At 29.1% G+C, this 23,154-nt stretch overlaps 1 protein-coding gene across 2 annotated transcripts in view; it reads right to left on the minus strand.

Annotated features, from left to right (window-relative positions):
* Positions 1 to 23,154, minus strand: part of LOC107070169 (opioid-binding protein/cell adhesion molecule homolog) — a 209,122-nt gene that overhangs the window by 51,916 nt on the left and 134,052 nt on the right. For both annotated transcript variants that reach the window (XM_015328105.2, XM_015328104.2), the window contains exon 2: positions 19,279 to 19,373. In XM_015328105.2, the coding sequence (XP_015183591.1) occupies positions 19,279 to 19,373 (95 nt within the window). The remainder of the gene's footprint in view (positions 1 to 19,278; positions 19,374 to 23,154) is intronic.

The following is a 23,154-nucleotide window of genomic DNA, read 5'->3' on the forward strand; positions in this document are numbered from 1 at the left end:
CTGGCACATCGAAACACTTTTTATATCCGTCAATTCTGAAATTTTCTTCTTCTCTTCCATATATGTAGAGCACACGCATATTCGACATATAATACAACCACCACCACAACCACCACCAATACATATTTTCTTCATATAATATTTTCGTGCAAGCTGTATTTACACACACTACCACAACATATCCCCCTCGTTCAAAGAGAACGTATAATGGAATTGCTATCGTCGTGCATGCACAGCAAACACATTTATTTATGAGAATTCGTTTTACGTTTTTATAATTTCACAAATTTTCACCATCTTTGTGTAATTCTCCCCCACCTTCCCTCGTATTTTTTGCCCTCAAACCTATTTTTTTCCCCGAGAATATCTCTCATCACGTAAATAAGAAATAATACACACACACACATCAGAGTATTTTTTTTTTTCACATTCGAATCAACGAATTGGAAAACATTTTCATATGATTTTTTTTTTGACCCTTAGAGTTAAAAACAATTTTTTCCCCTTGTATATTATAAATATTGGGTAAAAAATATAGTTTGTTGGTAGTGTCTGGTTATCATTTCTATTTCCCTTTGGTTTTGATTTCGGTCAGGTTGCACGTTCTTGCCGAACACTAGTTACGCATTCCCGAGCGATTATATAGAACCATCGGTGATAAAGAGCATTCAGAGACAAGCGTGTGCTTGATATAAACCATTCGATGTTACGACATACGACCCTACACACAAGAGGATTAGAGAATGATTTCATACGCCTCAGTATATCACAAAGGTGTGCGAGGTATAACGATGATGATAATGTATCCTTCCTACTACAACCTCTGCGTTTTGATTTCCAAGTCTTCTGTTATGTTTGCTCTCTATTTCACGCTTATATTACCTACACACACAAACACACATACACACATTCGTTCATCTAATCTACGTGCACGTATACACACACATATGGTTTCTCTGTAATCATTGGATAAAAGTAGTCTTCTTTCTTTCTTTTGATCAAAGTTTTTATACCAATTTCGATGCTACTTCATTTCGATGCCGTGCTTATTTCGCATTACCTAGATTTCCTTTGCAATCTCATTTTGCTACGATCGACGCTTATCCTACGCGATTAGTCTTATCTGATCGGTAGGTATTTTTTTTTGTTCTTTTCTTTTTTGTTTCTTTTCTTTTTTGTTTCTTTTCTCGATATAACAAAACTTTCATCGCGTGTTCTTAGAAATTTTTAAGAAGCATCGTCTCTCTCGTACACGGTTGGTATCGTGTATCTATTAAAAAAATAAAAAACCATTTCACGTTTGAGAAATGTGTTCTATCGTTGAAATTACATTTGACTATATATATTACTAAAAATAATACTGAATTTCGCCTAATACCTTTAAAAATGTCGGTCATTATTGAAAACTGTGGGTAAAGTGGTACTCGTCTAGAAAGTCTATCAACACTCCTTTAAAAACTTTGACTTTTCGAAGAACGCTCTAAAAGAAAAAAAAAACTAGTTGAGAATAATTCTTTCAAGAGAGAGAGAGAGAAAGAGAGAGAATAAAATAGAGGAAAGAAATCCCGGGAATAATAAATCTCGCTAATCATCAAGACGATTTTAACGAGCTGGCCAGTCAGCTCAGCTCAGCTCAGCTCAGCCAGCCAGCCAGCCAACCAACCAGTCAGACAGCCAACTCAACGAAGAACGGATCTCGAGAGGGTTTCACAAAGTTAGCCGACTGACGAAGAGCGTACGGCTCGTAGAGTAGGGACTAAAAGGGGTTGAAAAGGGGGATTGGTGAGGGAGGGTTGGTTGGTAGAGCTAGTCGTGCGGACTCTAGGATGCAGATATCAGACATCGCGGCACTGTAAATCTGCCAGAAACCGGTGTGAAACGATGGGTGGTTGGATTAGGAGGTAGAGAGGAAGGAGATCCTACTAGGACTAGTAGTAGTCCTAGTATCCAGAATACCACCCAGCACCATACTCTGAACACCTCTTAACCTACCCCTAGTCCTAGGTACCTAGTAGTAGTAGTCGGAAGCGTGCCATGAACTATTGCGTTTGATATCCACGACTCGATGAATGGAAACTCTCTCTCCCTTGGTTATATTCCCGCCTCCTCACACGTGCAAAACCAGGAACAGATTTCATGTGTGTGTGTAGGGCTAAGTATGTATATATACTACTTGTATATATATATTGTAGAATATTCTGTAACGTATCCAAGAGACTTATGTACGTAACTTCCGTAATATACGGATAGCCAACTATTTACGACTACTAACTGTTATACTACAAATGACATTTCATCTTGGTCAAAATGATAATATCGATTTTATTCGAGATAAATATATTGTATTGTATTTTATTAAACGATTTTGTGTTATATTATTGGTACTAGGAATCATTCTTTTTTTTCTGTACTATTATTGTTTTATCGAATCCTTTCGCTTGGAAGATAATCAAACTTTACGATCAAAGGTGATCATTAGAAGAAAGTCGTAAAGACTTTCGAGTATAGATTTTATGTTCGGAAAAGGGTTCGTTCGAAGAATGAGAAAAATATATATCTATATATATTACGTATGATGGAAGAAGATGATGGTTAAAAAAAAAAGAACATTTCAAGATTCGACACGATAAGATTCGACCGAGTTTTAACCCTCACATTTCGCGAGTTGCTTCTCATTCTTTCTTTTAGAGAAATAAAAAACTAAAAGAAAGGGATGTTATACGTTTTTGAAAAAATACAATAAAAAGAAAAAGAAAAAAAAGAGGAAAAGGATGAGTGAGGGGTGGAAGACTTTGTTAACCCCATGACATAAATTTTTCTACTAGACGCAAACTCATTTATATATATATATAAACTAGTATATATTACCTCCCCCCTCCCGTTATACTTGGTTACAAGGGCTAAGCCAAGCAACTTTCTTGATCCCACGCGCTCGATATATGCGACCAGTATCGTCAGACCCACGGCTCTTACTTCTCAATTTTCTACAAACTAAACTTTTTGACAGGTCACTCGTCTCACTCTTACTCTTACTCTCTCTCTCTCTCTCTCTCTTTCTTTCTTTCTTTTAAGCTTTTTCTTTCTTCCTTATCAAATGTTTTGAAAAGAAGAAGTGGTTCATATCAGAAGACTACTACGATAAATTTTGGATTTCTCATTCATCTAGAAACCAAGATCCTACTCTCACTGAAAATGTCTTAACATTAATTTGTTACTTTTAACCCTTATACAAAGAGTGAAACGTTAAGTCAAACGATTGCAATCGTTGAGAACTGGAATGATGTTTCTTGACAATGTTAACTATTTTAATTTAATAAAAGAAAAATTAATAAGTGCATATATGCACTCGTAGGATTAAAATACAATCTATTTATAGTATTTAAATAATATTAAGTGTATTTTAAATAATTAGAAATATTAATTGAAATAAAATATTTTAAATGAAATATAATTAAGTTTATAAAATAAGAAAACAAAATAATAACCACACGAATCCATAATCTTCCACTAATAAGAAAAAAATGAAGATACAAATGTAGCAATTGAAAGAGAGAGAAAGAGAAAGAGATTATTCTTTATATATATACAGAAACATACTACACGTACGTTTTGATGTCTGCACTCGATACATATACTTGGAAAAATAAATGGCAGTTTTATGAGAAAACACAGGAAGTCCATCTTCCTCCATCCCCGTATACGTTTCCGCGTTTCGTGCTAGCAAGTGGCCTCGAAAGTTGCACTCTAAATCTAGATTAGGTATACGCTGCTTCAATAGAACCATCGTTTCCTAATACCGTTCGATGGTTAAAGGGGAAACCCTATGAATTACGACTGTAATTCTCTCATAGAAGATAAAGAATACGTTACTAGTTTCTAGGATATTTTAATACCACGAAACGAACCAATCATCAATTCATAAAAAATTTAGGATAATAATACTACGATACAATTTTTTATATTTTCCAAAATAAAAAATAATACATACGTTCTTATAAATTATTTGTATATGAAAAAATATCAAAAATAAAAAATTTAAGATAAAAAACAAAACAAAAAATTACTAACAACTTTGTTGGTGATTTTTTTTTTGGTCAAATAATCGTTCGACAAGTAAAACAATCCATTTATTGACCACCGATTAAAAAGGTTCTTGGAAATAACCATCCTACTAGCGTATCGAGCATGAAAATAGTTTGGACATGCGATATAGATTGAAAAAAAAGATAACACTAGAAATTAAAAGAGAAAAAAAATATAGAACAACCGTGAGTGTCCTTGGAGAATTGGATTGGGTGTTACTATTTATAGTATTCCTAATGATTGGTATATTTAGAAAACGTTAATGTACTCGTTTTGTAGAAACTCTAAAATGCCTGGAAGAGGATCAGGATAGTAGTAGTAGCTAACACAAAACGTCTACTACGCAATTAGTAGTAGAGAGCTAGAGGCGGCCAGCCCAAGACACGGTAACTCGCCATAATGATGGGGATATTAGGGTAATTAAGGTCTTCAAAGTAGTCTACGAACGGTGGAGGAGCATTAGGTGCGATCCCAAGGGTCTACCCGAAATGTCACTACGAAATGTCATACAGCTGCGGTTCCTGCAACCTTCCTACCACTACTACTACTATCCTTCTACCCTTTATCTACTCTCATTCCTCTTTCTACCCTCCCTCCATCCTTTCTCTGCTACTTCCTAACCTCATATCGGACCTACCCTATCCGTAGAGAATAAACGTTTGAAATACTGTTTCCCTACAAATAACACATTGTACATCCAGCCAAATCGCTGTGGTCATAACTGAGTGTCAGAACTTTTTCGTTGTTTCTATCAAATCAGCTGACTGCTTGAATGATTGTTTTATGATTGTTTAAAAAACAGTGATTCTATTAGTTTTAAAAAAATTAGAAAGTTTTTTTTATTACACATTGATGTAATATTTTATTATATTTTTTGATTGATCGATTGATTTGTAATATAGTAACTTAAAATATATAGAATATAATCATATATTAAAATATATAATAATAATAATATATTTTAAATTATTGTATATTAAAATACATTATAAAATATATTAAAATATATATTAAAATATAATATATTAAATATATTATATTTTATATTATTTCTGCCACTTATATTAAAATATATTTGAAAAAATATATTTTAATATATAATTGTATATTAAATATATTAATAATATATTATGTATTAAAATATATAATTAATATAGTAAATTAAAGAATATTAATGTTTGTTAATCGTGACGTCAAATTCATTTTGATTTCTGTTTTACTTTTATATAATATTTTTTCTTGATATTATTCTATTTCTTTTTTATTACTACATGTAATAAAGATTTTGTCAAAAAAAAAAAAATATCTTTATGTTATATCATTGCCATGACATATCATTGTCAAAGATAAAAACTCATACTTCATAACGTCATACGTCAGTTCAAAGCATTTTCGGTTTAGTAATTCGATGTACGCTTTGTTCTGAAAGGCCAATTACAGAAGGAAATCATTTTGAAAATGTATGAGAAACGATAAAAATGCACTCTCGGTTTTTCACGATGTATACTGCTCATTGAAATATGACATGGGGAAGAGACATACTATTAAAAAAGGAAAGAACGAAAACTGGAAATGACGTTACTTGATTTATCATGGCTAAACGTTATCCGTAACTGCTTGAATCTTACGTTACGATTACAATAAATCAATTACATGTTTCGATTCGTTCGAAAGATAATACAATGTAAATATTATAATTTATTGTAATGTTCATTGAGAAGTGGAATATTTCGATATCATTCACTTTTTAAAAAGAAGAAAACAAATTATCCAAAATTTGGATATTCTATTTAATTCAAAAATAATTAAATAAATAAATTAACAAATATATTTCTAAATTTAAATTCGAAAATATATTTTCTTTAATTTTCATTCTATAAAAGTGATACGACTAACCTACTCTAATTTTTTTATCACATTGTAATAATCCTAAACTCTTTTGCACAATTTCTTCCAATATTTTAATACTAAAGATGATATTTTAATTAATACCAAAAGGTATTTAAATATAGTATAGCATGCACTTAGGATCATTTATAAATAATACATTTTATTAATTATTTAATAGAGTAACTTTTTAGATAATATTTATAGACTATTAATTTTTTCAAAATTCGACAAAATATTTAACAAAAATTCGTTTCGATAAGGTACCCCAGTCTATGTTTTCATCTAATAAATTAAATAAATTTAAAAAAATATATTATTAATTAATAGTAAATTTGTATATATACGAGAAACACAGAAAACATTATCGTTATTCATCGTACTCTTTATAATTATTATTATTACTACGAAACATATCTCATTTCTTTCTATTTTTATTTCATTTTCTTTTCTATTACTTTGAAAAGCGTAATTTGACGAGATAAGAATTATGCAAAAGAGTACTAAGAAAAAGATCACGTTACTACGTAATATTGATAATCACATAGAAAAAAAATTAACGTCAAAAGAACTTTTACATTCCTACGTACTTTTTTTTACATCTCACCTCGATTATAATATTTAATATTTACTTTTTATATTATTATTAAAACAAAATGAATTAAACATATATTAAATATTATACTTAAAATATAAATATAAATATATTATAAATAGAATATTAAATATATTATAAATAAATTAATAATATTATAATGTAGGCGAAAAAAACTAATATTCAATTCTTTTCTTTATATTTTATTTTCTGGAAAGGAAAACTCTATTCAGAGATTAAAAGAAAAGATTAGGAGGACCATAAAACCATAAACAAACCTAAGAATTATCGAAATATATTGGTGCGATGAAAACCCTTTGTGCAGTGTCGGGACCTTTGAGGAGTTTCAGATATTCTGATATTCTAGATCAAGTTTCTTTCTGCATAGTTTCCACTACCAAAAACCATAGGCTGTACCCATTGGTGGACTATGGGGTGGATCCTTATGCTATTGATCAATAAGATTCATAATCTCCTTCCCTCTCCAAAGGGGTGTAGCTCATTTCTGATACAAATAGAGTTACTCAGTCAGTTAGTCAGTCCTTAGTCAGTCTTTAGTGCTCAGTCTGTATTTGTCTGTGTGTTATATCTGTAACTCTTTTACATTCTGTATTTTATAACCACGCCATTTTGTGTAAACTTATGTAAATACCGCTCGACATCATAATTAATTAAATAAATTATCACACACATATATTTCAGTTCATCATCAGTTTATTATATTATTTATTATATTTCTCTCTGTTTGAATCCCACAATAAGTATAATATTTAGGTTAGCTCGCATTAAAAAGGATTGATTCATGGAAAAAAAGAAAATAAAAGAAAAAAGCAATGGTGTTATGAAAATTTGTTAGAAACGTTTTAACAACCCATGACGCAACAGAAATCATAGTTTTACTTCAAGTATAAGGTTTCTCCCACTCTTCTTTTTCCTTTTCATTTTTATTTTTTATATTTTTTTTCTTCTTTTTCTTTTCCTTGCTGTTTCTTAGATCTAGGTAGGTAATTGGCTATGCGTAGTCGTCGTGAACACAAGCTTTTCCTATGGCTTTTCGCTCCAAACCATTATCTTACGGTACGATCCTTTGACTCGCGGTTAATTATAGAGTCGGAACTCACAAGCGGACAGTGCAATTAAGAAGACTCGCTAAAGGAGAATTTCAATCGAACTTCTCTCGAACATTTCTCTTCGTTTCTCTTTCCTCCTGACCTTTCACTCTCCTCTTCTCTCTTTATCTCTCATTCTCGTATGATGTGTATTTTCAAAAAAAAAAAAGAAAAAAATAAAAACGAATAAAAATCTATCCAGTTCATTATAAATAGATAGAAAATATCAAATGTGAAGCATTGAAATGAAAAATATTGAAATAATTTCATTATATTTGTTATCTCGTATTAAATCATTAAATTTCTGAAAGAAAAAACACCATGATAATTACATAACAAAATAATTTCTTTTAAAATCGAATGTTCAGTCGTGCACATAATTTTGTATTGAATCTATTGGGTTGTTCGTAAAGTAATTTCGTTTTTTTTGTGAAAATGAAGACAATTTTCGCTTCGAGGTTTAATCTAGGCCTTTCAAATAGACATAAACAGTTGACTTTGATAAATTTTACTTCTCACCAATCTCACGTGTTTTCATTAATCGGTTTGTATCAACTAATGTCTTTATTGTTTCAGAAAAAAACGAAATTACTTTCCGAACAACCCAATATTTATTTAACCTAAGATATTAATTTTAATTTTAACAAAATTTTCTGACTACTTTTGCATCTTTTTATTCTTTTTTTTCAAAATCTCGTCGAAGTCTTTCCAATCTTCATAAACTCCATACAACACCTTTTGTAATAATTTCCGCTTATACTTTCTTGCAAGAAAAAAAAATAAATAAAAGAAAAGAACGTCTGATATACTTTGCGTAAGAAAAGTTTTCCGCAATCCCCCGTCCCCTTGCTCCCCTCGTGTTCAACTCGTTAAACGTTGCACCCCCGGAAATATTATCTTCTGGTTAAAAAAAAAAGTATTATACAGTACAAGCGGACGTTTCGCGCACGCTTTCCCTTTTAATTATGTTTCTTTGTTGAAAATTATGGTTAGCAATATCACAGTGGTGTACACACCGGCAGTATCCTTTGTTACAAAAAAAAAAAAAATCTTAAGTTTTACTTAAGTTCCGTTTTTTTCGTTTACTTCAATCTTTAAAATCGCGTGCAAATTAATGAGATGTAAAAAAAAGACGATGGTGTGACGAAAGTACTCGATAAGATTGACCTAACACCAACGACAAACGAGCCACCATATTATCATGCGTCTTTGTTAATTTTAACTATACTAAACCAATCCCTTTACTTTTTTTTCTTCCTTTTTTGTTTTTTAACTCGAACTTGTAATTACGTCAATTATTTGTCGACAAACTTAACGCGATTTGCTTTACTTCTTCCTATATTTTACTTTACTTTATTAGTTTTACAATTTAAAAAAACTAAAAAATAATTTTTATCACGTTTAACGAATAAGAATATTTTTTAATATATTTAGTTAACTCGAGCAGCGTATTATTTTATATTTCTATGATTTTTTACACTTAAATATAATATAAAATGGAAAATAAAAATGTGAAAGCAAAGAAAAAGAATTGTTTTTTTTTCCAAAATAGTAATTCGAAAAGAGAGATTAAAAAATCGACGTACGTGTAACATTGCAATATTCGGCTCCTCTCTGTAATATGGAACAAAATCCAAAATTAACATAAAAATATTGATTATTTCTGTATTTTTTTTTTTTATTTTTTGTCAAAACAATGTTCTAAACTATGTCTTTATGCAAAAAAATTATTTTTTTTGCCGTTTTTTTTTCAAAATCATTGTTGCTTAAGGGGTTAAACAAATCTATGGTAAATTTTAACGTTTGTTTCAATTTATTCGATATTATGTTATTTGTTTATAATATGTGTTATATATGTATATTTCGTATTCAATATATAGTATACTATTGATTGAAAAATCAATTATTTCCTAATGAGATATATTTCAATAACTAATTTTACATTTGTCCATGATAGTCTGATATGACCTATATTAACGTCATTAATTTATTACATCACCAACGTAGGTGTAAATGACCAAGCTAATAAAATCAATAAATCTCTAATTATTATTTCAATGATTATTATTCTTCCCTTAGATGTTATTGCAAACCAATTCAAACACAAATTCATATCACATACAATAAAACAAATGAATCTTTTATTTAAGTAATATTAAATAACATAAAAACAAACAAAAATTATTCTTTATCTTATATCTTATATTGAAAATGATAAATGTGATAAAAATCTTTGATAGATGAAAATATTATCTAATAATTTATCTATATATTTATGAAAAATATTTTTCAACGCGAGATCATAAGTCAATGATAACATCAGCGGTGATAATCGACGAATTTGAATAAACGAACCATCTCCGGAGAATAATAATTTTGAGGATTTAAACCAACGAAGTTAGTCGTTATTCTATAATGATACTCGGTTGAGGTCATTATGGAGTGCTGAATTGAATGAGAGAGAGGGAGAGACTTTAAAATTAGCAGATGCATCGATGTTTAAAGAGGAACGGTATGATTAATTGAGTCACGTGGATTGAAAAGTTGATGAGTTGATTCTGTCTAAAGTTGACCGGTCGAATGCTTCGATGATAATTGTAATTCAAATTGATTTGAAGTATATTTTTTCTCATTTTTTTTCTACATTCTTTCACGCTCTTAATCTTGCTAAATTTTCAGTATCTTCAAATGGGATGGTTGAAACCTGCATAACTTGATTCTCATTTACTTTCACGGAGAAAAAAAGAAAGTAAAAAAGAAATCAAATAAAATGTAAAAAAAGTATTTAAGTGCTTTTCGAGTAGCTATGAAAAAGAAATGTCTATTAAAGAAAAATCTTTTCAACGAAACGATTGAAATAATTTAACGAAAAATTGAATAAAGTATTTTATTAGATATAAAAATTAATTCGTAGTGATTTTATTTTTCCAAGCAAATAAAAATTAGAAATAATTGTTAAACATACATCCCAAATCGACGAAATTATCTACCATAATTATGATAAACGTATTTGATTAAAGAATGATTATTATTAGTCAAGAAGATGATAAAACGAACTTGTATGATGGCATCAGATCATACTACTACTACTACAACTACTACTACTACTACTACTATGTGAGTGTGTAGAAGAGTCGAACGCACATGTTGGTTAGAACTTCACAATTAAAATTCAAACCGCGACGATAGTTCTCGGGGAAAACCATAAACCGAGAGAAAAGCCGCGACCCGTTAGCCATTATATCCGAGAGTAATAACAAAGTCCTAGCATGGTATCCAACCTACCCCTACCCCCAGAATCCTCCCCCGTGAATTCTCCCCCTGAATCCCCACCAAATCCCCCAACAACCCGATATCACTAGCACATATTATAAACTCATAGTATAAACTCATCCACCGTCGTCATTCTATCATACCTCGTTCCCCCTATCCTTTTCTCCTTGATCCTGATAACCAAGAATAAAGGAATTATTAGTTGTATCACTTATCCTCGCATTCGTATGCTCAATCCTTCCTTGCGTAATCAAACTTTACACCAAACCGACGTTTGTTATCACCAAGCAGAGGTGAACGCAGCAACAGCATCAGCAACAACAACATACCAATAACGTTGATTTTGTCTTCATTCATATTTAAAACGTAACTGCAAAAGTGATAGGGTATATATATGTATGTATGTATGTATGAATGTATATACCTAAATTGTTCAGGAGATACGTCGATATGATATATTAGTTTTAATAATACAGTTTTGGCGATTGATTAATGATGACAGATGTGTTGAGTAATAAATGATAGAATATATAGATATTCGAAAGGTTGATATGAAACATTTACTAATTATTACGATTAAAATGGTTATGACTAATGATCTCGATAATAATTTACATGTAATTGGTATATAAGAGTGATGAAAATATTAGAATATGATTCATGAAAATCATTTTGTCTAAAGAAATATAATATAGTATATATAGAAATAAAGAAACAGACAAAATATTACAATTCCTTTTATTGGTTGTTTTTCGTAGCCAAAAATAAAATATATACAAAGTTTATATCAGCAACTCGAACATTAATATTTTTTTATAAAACACTAGACCTAACACTAATAAATCGTGATTGATTAAAAAAATTCGTTTGTGACCTCATCAATTTAAAATTAAACATTAAAATAGTTGTTGAAGAAGTTCCCTAATATAAGAAAAAAATGTTCAACAAGATTAACCAGTTAAGTGCGTTCGACGTGTATACACGTCGGACCAAATCTCTACTGCGGTGTGATTGACGTGTATACTCGTCGTGTAAAATAAAAAATTACCATTCACTATAAAAACTCGAAATCTCAATAAAATGTAATAAGAATATTATTTAGTGGTATGTTCCCTTTATATTATCAATACAACCTCTATGTATTTTATTTATATTTATTTAATTTATTTTTATATATAAGATGTGCCATTTGCTCAAAAAATGGAAAATGCAAGGATACAAGGTTTTGGTGTACGACCTGTGAAGTCGAACTTTGAGTAATACCGTGCTTTGAAACATATCACACATACATAGCTTGACATTTTGTTAACTATTTTCTTATTTTTCTTGTTTATTCTTACTATCTTTAATTTTTCTTGTTTATGTACTTTATTATCAGCTCGTGGTTATTGTCTAGGCGATTAAAAATCAGGATATACAGGACAATCATCCTGCCGGTAACTATAAAGAACTCTTTATAGTAGCGAATCGTGGTCGCTTACGTTACGGGACTAAAAGAAATTTAGGGTTTTCGAAAACAAAGTTCTTCCTAAAATCTTCGGTGCAAAACGCGATGAGGAAACGGGCGAATAGAGAAAACTCCATAACGTTGAAGTACATCGATTGTACAACAAACCGGACATTATCAACGTCGTAAAATCACGCCGATTAAGATGGGCTGGTCACGTGGCTCGCATGGGGGAGAATCGAACGGCGCACAAAATATTGGTCGGTATACCAAACGGGAAAAGACCACTAGGTTGACCGAGATGGAGGGGGGGGAACGGGACGGGAACAATGGCGGGATTTGGTATTTGCTGCAATGAACTTTCGAGTTCCTAATGCCAGTTAATAATAATAATAATGTATTTTATTATTTTTTGACAATTTTCAAGCTTTTAGTAAAAATAACGTATTCAGAAACGAATTGTTAGTTCTTTTGACTTTGAATAAAAATGTAATCCTTCCTCGTTTTAAAAAATGTATAATAGTATCATTTGCCCTGCATTCGACGTGTATACAAATCGTTGCTTGTTTTTAATTCCGCACATTGTGGTGATCTTTTGAAACTAAATTCCATAGTCAACTGGTTAAAACAATATGTTCTGATTTTTTTCTCCTGTCCAACTTACCATGATATAAACTTGGTATATATTTTGTTACAATTACTTCGTCCATTGATTATTTTTTTATTTTTCACTATGATACTTTTTTTAATCATATGTTTCTTTTCTTTTTTTTTTTTTAGTGTAATTATTAGAATGATCCTCTATGAGAATCTAGCTGTTTACGTTTATCTAAATAAACAGCGGAAGTAGCCTCAACTAACTTTTTTTCTCCCAAACTCCCTCCCTCCCTCTACCACGCATAAAAAGTTCCTCGTAAAAGTCTTGCACGTTGAGAAGTTAATACCCTTTTCCTAAGGGTGATGGTAATAGAGGATCACCGTTTGCGACCACCGAGGAAAGTTAAAAGCGTTCGTAATTATATGCATTTCACAGGTGCACCTGGTAGTGGCTAGGTATTCACGTATATGTGTGTGTATGTGTGTCCGGCATTAAATCGTATAATTCAAGTTTATTCATGGAATAACTAGACAATACGTGAAATAACGTGAAAAAGAAATTTTTTTATAGTACACATTAATTAATCGTTTTATGAAATAATTAATATCCATCTTTAAAGTTTACATATTCTTTTTTATTTATTTTTTTTTTATAACAATCTTCGTAATTATCTCTCGTTTTGTAATTTTTAAAATACAACATATTTTTTTTTTTATAATCTCATGCTGTTCTTTTTTATGAAATTATTAAAATCCATCTCTAAAAATTGTTTATTCTTCTTTATTTTTTTTTTTTTTACAACAATCTTCATTCCTGTCTTCCGTTTTGTAACTTTTAGAATACAAAATGTTATTTTTTGTAATCTCGTGCTGTTCTTTTAAATTCATAAATTATTTAATCAAAATTACCTTTTTTTCGTATCTTAACAGGTATAGATATTTCATGAATTAACGGATTTTTCATCTTTCTAACGATTAACATATATAAAAATAAAAGAAAGGAAGAGGGAAGATAGAAAAAAAAAAAAAAAAAGAAGTCGAGTAAAACCATTAATTTCTCAGTGGGAGACTCTCGACTTTACAGCTACCAAAGTCTTTTACTACCCCCCCCTCCCCTTCACTCCAATTTTCTTCCCTACTTTCGAAGATGGATTTTAAGCAGGGGATTGGAAAAACCGAGTCAGACGAATACGTTCAAGGATCAACGAGTAGGTACCCTCAAATATATATAGATATATATAGATGTATATATTGAAAAGTATTCATCCTCGTTCGACCATGGACTCTCGTATAAATTTTCAACTGATGCGTATATTTACTTTATTATTTATTTACCGTAAAAGAGGAAAAATATGTATGTATATCTTTTTTATCTTCGCTTTTTTAAATATTAACATGGAATTTTTAACATTATCGATTGAAACGAAAACAATAGTTTTTATCTGTTATAAAATATTATTAATAAATAACACTTTATATTAATTTAATATTTTTTAAAGGAGTCAAAGTTAAAGGTGTTGTAATATAAAAGATGCACAAAGAAGAAAAGAATTGAAAAAAAAAAGTATTTAGAAAATATATAACACGTTCGTAAAAGTAATTGAGCTAGTTTCAAACGAGACGTGACAATTTCAACGTCATTTCCTATCCTTTTGACTATTTCTATCATATCATAGAAACTTATGAAGAGAAGTTTCGATATTGTGAAATATGATGAATATAATCATCATGCTGTTATATAGAGTATGTATCAGATATAAATGTATATCAAATGAAATTACTGCAATACTTCCTAGTAATTTGTAAATGAATCAAAAAATGATAATGTGAAATTTAAATGTTAAATTAGTATATCACATAACAAAAAATTTAATATTTTCTTTGAATTGTTTATACATATGCTTTCTATAAACCTTTTTAATTAATATTAACGTTTGTCATGGTAAAAAAAAAAGAACAATAAAAAAAACAGATGTATGCAGATCACACACGGTAGAAGTGAAACCTTCAACGAAAACCAAGCTTCGAGACGTGAATATATCGAAACAATTAAATTTTAATACAGCGCCATCTATTGAAAGAACCTTACAGAACCTAAATAACCTCTAAATAAAAATCTGTAAATTAGTAATAAAAAATAATTTAAAAAAAATTAAGTTGGGAAAAATCACGTGAAATAAAATAAACTTTATTAAGATAAATTGAGTAGTTTTGGAATTATTAGTGGACAAACATATTGTGACACTGAATTTTTATATATAGAATTTTATTAATTAATTAATTAATATATAGAATTAAATTATATAGAATTAAATATATAGAATTAAATTAAATATTGAATTTTATTAATTAATTAATTAATTATTTTTGTTTCATCGGTTTCACGTTCTCCGTTTCACGTTCTTCCTTTTCACGATTTTCAAATCACCCTGATTCTAAAGAAGTTATCACTTCAAAAATAATAATAATCTTTTCTATTTATACGATTCGTTTAATGGTAAAGTCCCGAGCTTTTTAGACTCACAGTAGAACGTTGAAACATAGGAAGGAAGGAAGGAAGAAAAGAAGAGAAGGAGTCAAACGCATAAACGTGAAGCTAACGCGCGTTACCATATTCTCGTGAAATTTTTATAAACCCGTTCGCCTTTCGAAACACACAGAAATAAGCGTAGCAGCACCACGTACCATTGTAATTCTCAGAGGCTCAATTATCTCTCTACTACTCGTTCCTTTTTCTTTTCGGTTATACCTATGCATGTACATACATAGGTAAACGTTGGTCGTATTTGAATAATAATCCCCAGATCGACCAACTTGCGAGCTTCTTCATCGTGGTTGGGCTGATTAAAGCAAACGACCGAGAGTCACTGAACCAACCTTGGGGGGTATATTTCTACGTGCACACACGTCTTATCCTTTACCTGCGATCTTTCAACGTAAAAGGATAAAATGAAAGTCGCAAGAAACTACACTCTATATATATATATATATTAATACATATATTACACATACATGTATACTTCTATGAAAGTCTCTTTCTTTCTCTTACGTTGACCTTTAATAAGTATCAAAAACTTCTCCAGAGTATTCGCTTCCAAGACCTGACATCATATGACTTCATTGACAACATATTTTCATCCCTTCTTTTTATCTTTGCTAACCGACTGTAGACATTTATTAATTTAATCTTCTTATTCATGTTTTTTTTGTTCTTTTCGTTCATCGATCGTACGAGCTCAACGAAATGAAAAAAATTCGTCACTTTTCCTATAACCACGTCCCACTCCACCTCCATCCCTAATTCCAATACAGAATGAATAACTTTTTTCTTTTACGAGTTTCTTTACTCTGAAGTTCACTTCTGAGATAGTTGGCGATTTAATTCAATCCGTTAAATGAAAAGGTGAAGAAGAGAGAAAAGAAATGAAAAAAAAAAAAATTTGTATCCTATATCTCATTAATTATCAGTTGAACTAGGAAGAGAAGAAGAGATAGAGAGAGAGAGGTAGGTAGAAGGAAAGAAAGAAAAGGATAGACAGTTTGGAAAAGTTCACCGAAATGGAAGCTTCTTCGACTGTTAGGACGAGTGGACATCCTTAAGGTTATTTAGTCTGTTGACCTCGTTTAACCATCCAACGTTAAAAGAGAAAGGAAAAAGGAAAAAAAAAGAAATAAACTCGAAGAGAAAAATCCTTATATCCATAGGAATTGAGAATATTTTTTTTCTCACTGTCGGACGATGAGCTATGATGATGATGGGAAAAGGTGGAGGAGGTGGAGGAGGTGGAGGTGAAAGAGGTGGAGTAGGAGAGAAAGGCGACTACTGCATTCGCTTGATTAATTAGCAAAATTATAAGAGCAGAATGAAAAAACCGAATACACTCGTCTTTTGAGAATCACTCGACGTTTTTGCTTTTTGCAGTTTTTTTCTTCCTTTTTTTTTAATTTTTTTTTTTTTAAAGCCTTTATTCGTAATTACCGTCCCAACGAATCAACTGAAATGTTTAAGGCGAAGAGAGTGCACTTCATCCCTCGGTGGGCTCCAATTAGACGCGGAAACTCGCACTGAAAAATGTTAACTCGTCTACGACCACACCCCCTATTTCTCTCTCTCTCTCTCTCTCTCTCTATATATATATATATATATATATATATATATATATATATATATATATATATATGTATTTTTGAATTTTTTATTTTTTATTTCTTCTTTTTCTTTTCCTGATTCTACACGCGATTCCTGTTTGTATCTTTGAACCTTTGACATTTTACAATCGTCGTGTAAGACATCGAATATGAAATCATTATTTACGTTCAGAAACATAAAAATTGATTTAAAAAAACGTTTCAAAAATGATCGTATAATAAAATTCTTTATTTAGTTTTTTTCTAAGTATAATACTTCATCATAAATTTCCCCTACGTATTTTGAATATTTATATCGAAGTTTTAAATAAGTATGTGTGTAATGTATGTTTGTATATAAAATATTAAATATACTTATAAATGAGAGTATTATTTATTTTGTAAGTGGCAGATATCTCATAATACTATCGTTAAATATATCGTCGATAAATGTATGTATATATACATATATATATTTTATATATATTATATATTTAAATATATTATATATGTAAGGGTGGGAGAAGGACGAAGAGTGCAAGTGTATGGTGTGCGTGGAAACAATTAATGAACGTGAAAGATTTGTAAGAATATGTAGCGATATGGATATGAGTGTGAGTGCACGCAGCGATATGAGTATGAGTGTGAGTACGTGTAGCGATATGAGTACGAGTATGTGTGGCAGGAAAGAAAAGCGAGCGTGCATGGTGATGTTATCGTTTTGTAAGCGCCCCGATATCTCTCCAGTATTCCCGAACCAGAAATCGGGAAGAAGTCTTTTGTTTGATCGGTTGGGAATAGTCTGGAGATTTCGAGAATGATTGACGGAAGTGATTGGGACCATTGGTGGGGTGAATGTATATATAAGCGCGGTGAAGAAAGCGGTCTTCGCCTTCTTGATTCAGTGTGATTAGTGAGTGTTATACGAGTGTGGTTACGGTTTCTAACTATTATTACTTACTTTTTCTTTTCGATTTCTATATTAAACCTTAATATTTAAGTATTTGTTATATTATAACAAAAACATTTCTTCTATTTAAATTCAATAAATCTTACATATATATATTTAATTATATAATATTATTTATTTATATTATTATTATTATTATATATATGGATATTTTCGAACATAGATCTACAACAAACTAATTATTCTAATCATAATGAGACTCTCACAAATCATACATTATACTTGAATAGAAATACGTAACTATAATGTTGACTATTACTACTACTACTACTACACAATGACAATTAGTAACGATATAAGTTAATTAACGGATATAAAGTACTCGATATTCAACGGGATACTCATATTTCAAGATAATCATCAATTTTTCTCTCATTTCATGAAAACTCTCTATTCTCTCATACACATATCTCTCCCATATACATGTATGGGAGAGAAGAAAGTAGAAAAACATGAAATTTGTACGACGAATTGGTCGTAGTTAAAAGAACAACAAAAAAAAAAAAAAGAAAAAACGAACGATGGGTTAATTTATACCGCGTTGCACGATAGTACCGTGGATGATTCTTCTGATAAAAGTTTTTGGAATTTTCGTTAAAATCACTCGAGCTTGGAACCATTAACGTTAAGAGAGTAAGTTAAATAACTAAGCTGCGGTTTTTAGTACTTTAAACACACTTTATTCGTAGAAAGTAGCCAAACAATTGGGAAAAGATATAAATCAATGTAATTGTTCAAATTCCTTTCACGTGAAAAGTAAATAATTGAAGCTGTAGACGACCGGAGATAAAAAATAAAAAATATATTTTCGTTTAATTTGGATTTTTTTCTCTCTCTCAACACCCTTCACCCTTCTCCTACTTCCACTTTTTCATTTCTATCTTTCGAAAATAACTAATTAGAAAACTTTACATGGTTAAATATTAGATATTAACATAAGCATTAAAAGAGATGCTTTTAATAAACGAACGAAGGATAAGATGAAATTGTAAGATGGTATCTACTCTTCTTAAAAATGTGATATTTTGAAAGTTCATTTAAAAAAAAAAATTAAATGAAAAAATAAGCGAACTTAAAATAAGAACGATACGGTCCGAGTACTTAATCAAATTTCTACGATGGAGGAAACATCTAGTGAAGATTCTATTACGGCCGCTTATAATTACATTAATTTAAAAGTTTAAATTACCTTGTATCCTGCCAGATCCTGTACGATACACGACAGCATAGCTTCCCTACCGACGGGTGTAGTCACGTTGACAATTGGTTCCTTAAACTTTGGATCTAAAAATAAGGAAAAAGAATTTATCAAGTAATTTTCAATATATTTTCAGTACTCAGGTTAGAAGTATGATGCAAATAAATGTGAGTAAATATATAAATTCAATTAATTTAATTTTATTTACGTCTTTATTAGGTATTAATAATTTTATATTACAAAATAAAAGATAATTTAGGTACAATTCTTAAGCTTTTATCGAATTAATATATTATTGTTATATAATTATATATTATATTAATTTATAATTATATATTAATTATATTTAATCATTATTATATAAATATCTAATTATATATTAATTTATATTTATTTTTTTAAATGTAAATTAAACGTTCTTTTATTTCTTTCTATTAAAAAAAAAAAAAAAAAACGGAATATCAAAGTTAAACTTCGATAATTATCTTATCTGCAAACCTCAAAACTTTTGTTTAAAAAATAGTTACCTATATCTAATTTTATTTTCCATCCACCCCAACATCCCCTTACAAAAATAGATTCACCATATCTTTCTACACGTTGAACTCTGCATAGAAAAATATATGTCATGATAAAATATTAGACTGAATCAAAAGGAAGATTCTCAAAAAGATAAGTATCCTTACTCTAGTGAACAAAAAGAAAAAGAATAATAAAAAATAGTTCAAATTCTATGTATCGTTACTCGTTGCCCTAGCTGCTGCAAGGGTCAACGTGTATGTCTTCTTTGAAAGTTAAAAGTAGCATCGAAAACATATGGGTTGACTATAACGGTGATTGTTTGCAGAGGATATAAAATAGCGATCTGCCATTGAGAATAGAGCGGAACGAAATCGAGAGAATGAGAAGATAAAAAGATAAAATGAGAGATGGATAGATAGATAGATAGATGCTAGTAAAAGAGAATGCAAGAGGTGGAACGTGTCACGGATGGATTCGTAATGGAAGAAAAATAGAGGGGAAGGGTTGTGAAGAGGATGAGGGTGAATGTGGTAGTAGTAGAAGAAAAAAGAATAATTTCAGTATTGTACAATGAGAAGCAATAATAAAACCTTATGCAATATTTCACTATCTTTTCCATGATTTTACTTTACATACATATATATTAAAATTATATAATATTATATAGAATTTTATTATTACATAATTTATATTACAATTAATTATAATATATATATATATATATATATATATATATATATATATATATATATATATATATATATATATATATAATTTTCTTACTATATAATTTATATTATATATTATTAATTATTATTATATTAAATATATATAAATAATATTAGAAAATATATAATATAAATATTTTATAATTATTAATTATATATAATAAAATAAATGTTTAAATTATATAATAACAAAATTATATTTTATAATTTAAAAATTTATAATTTAAATTACAAATATATAATAATATAATTTATAATTTTAATAAATTTATAATTTTTAAAATTATATATTTTAAATTATAAATATATCATAATATAATTTTAAATTTTATCTTATAATTCTAATATATATATTATATAATTGTTACTCGTTCACTGTACCATATATAGTATTATTACATAATATTATATTACCTATTTATATATATTGTTTAATTATTTAATTTGGAAGTGAAAATAATTAAATAAATTATAGTATACATTATATTATAGAAGTCTTTGACAAAATTCTCTTTTTGAATTATGAAATGCATAAGCAATAATGCACATACGTAAATATACATATATTGATGCATTGAAGCGTACAGTCAATTGCGCAATACGATCTAATGCTTTGATCTTATTGATATGAAACGCGAACAAGTTGTTGACCGTATTGCGTGCCAGTCAAATAATTAATTATGGAATTTCAGAACTAACTTATATACGTAGTAGTAGATACGTTCGTAGATATCGTATACATACATACACACACACATGTTAGCCTTTAATATAAAAAAAACAGAATGGTATATCAATAACAGTATTTATTGTAATATGAGAAGAAAAATTTAATACAAAAAATAAAATAAAAGCACTACCGTGCTGCTAGATTTCACTATTTTATTGTCTCTCTCTCTCTCTCTCTCTCTCTCTCTCTCTCTCTCTTTCTCTTTCTCTTTCTTCTCTCTCTCTCTCTCTCTCTCTCTCTATATATATATATATATATATAATACATAGAAACTTATCTATCCATCGTTATATGCAAACAAATCTCGCAGGAAATTCGAGTATATTAAGACACCTCCTGATCCAAATGATTTGATGGATTGACTCTTTTTCATTCCATCTATCGTATGTTTTTTTTTCCTTTTTTTTTTCATAACATATCCAACTATCCTGAACCATACGGGCACGCAAAAGAATGTATTCGTTCTCCGTCAAAAGTGTCGAACGTCCACGAATGACGTATCGGCGTTACGAACCCGAAAACTAAAACCGATGCGTCTCTGATAAAGAGTTTCGTTTTTTAAATGTATCAAACATGGGGTGGGAGGAGTTGGGGGAGGGTGGAAGAGGAAAATTGGACTCACGCAAACTATTTTTATAGAACTAACGATTCGTTAAATCTGAAATATTTCATAACTCTCTATTTTCGTGAAAAAATATAGTTTCCCTGATTCTTGTTTGGTTTTGTTTTTGTTTTTCTTTTTGTTTTTTCTTTTTTTTTTTTTGAAAAATTTGGAGTGTACGTGAAATTTATGTTAAGCATATTTTTTTTCTATCAATTTAATAATCGTTAAAATATAAGTAAAAACGTTTTAACTTTCTATGATTATCTATTAATATTAAAAAAAAAAAAAAAAAAAAAAAACAATTTTGGATAAAAATATTGTAGAATCAGTTAGTTTTATTCGGTGTTTCCTATTTAAATTTATGTACCAGAAATACCGTAACATTTAAATGAAAATTTTATTCGCAAGACAAATACGGACATTTCCAAATTAACAAAAACGAGTTTTCTCACGGATGTTAAAATATTATATCTAGTTATTCAACATGTTGTAACTTCGTAGTAATTAATTTATATAACTTCAAAGAGCATTTCTAAGAATATCCATTAAGTTTTATCATTTAAGAATATTTATTTGCAATTTTTACACAACTATTTTAAAATGTACAATTGATTAATAGATTCTTTTTTTTGATTCTTCGAAAATTAATGAAAGATACTTCTGAAAGATAATAAAATATTTTAACAGTTTTGTTAAATGAACAAGTCTCAATGGTATAGTTGAATAGTCCTCGAAATGCATGAATTAAAACATTTATAATAAAAAAGAAAAAAAAAAGAAAAAGAAATAAATACATAAAATTACATTTTCCTACCATATTATTTATGTATTCAAGAAACGACGGTCTACAAAAAAGGTGAATAAATTAATCGAATTCGCGTTATATAAGAAAGCGAGATATAAAATGGAAATAAAAAAAAGAGAGAGAAAGAAAGAGGTTAAATTTTGAATGAAACATAAAACCCCCTTTTCCTAACCCTCAAAAATAAAAGACTAACCGACATCGAGAGACTTTTGGCTCGTACGGACTGACTAATTAGTTGTAATTTTACATCGAATTTATAAAATAAAAGGTATATGTATATATATATATATATATATTTATATTATAACTATATTATTACTAATTACTATATATGTATGATTACCATATATAATATTACCTAAATAAATGTAATATAAATTATATAAATATTATACTTATATAATAATATCATATTATAATTAATAATATAATTATATTATAAATTATTACTTATAATATTTTAATAATTACAATAATA

This window comes from Polistes dominula, unplaced genomic scaffold, assembly GCF_049000335.1.
Source record: "Polistes dominula isolate Pdom_NZ unplaced genomic scaffold, Pdom_raw_medaka contig_12, whole genome shotgun sequence".
NCBI classification, from domain to species: domain Eukaryota; kingdom Metazoa; phylum Arthropoda; class Insecta; order Hymenoptera; family Vespidae; genus Polistes; species Polistes dominula.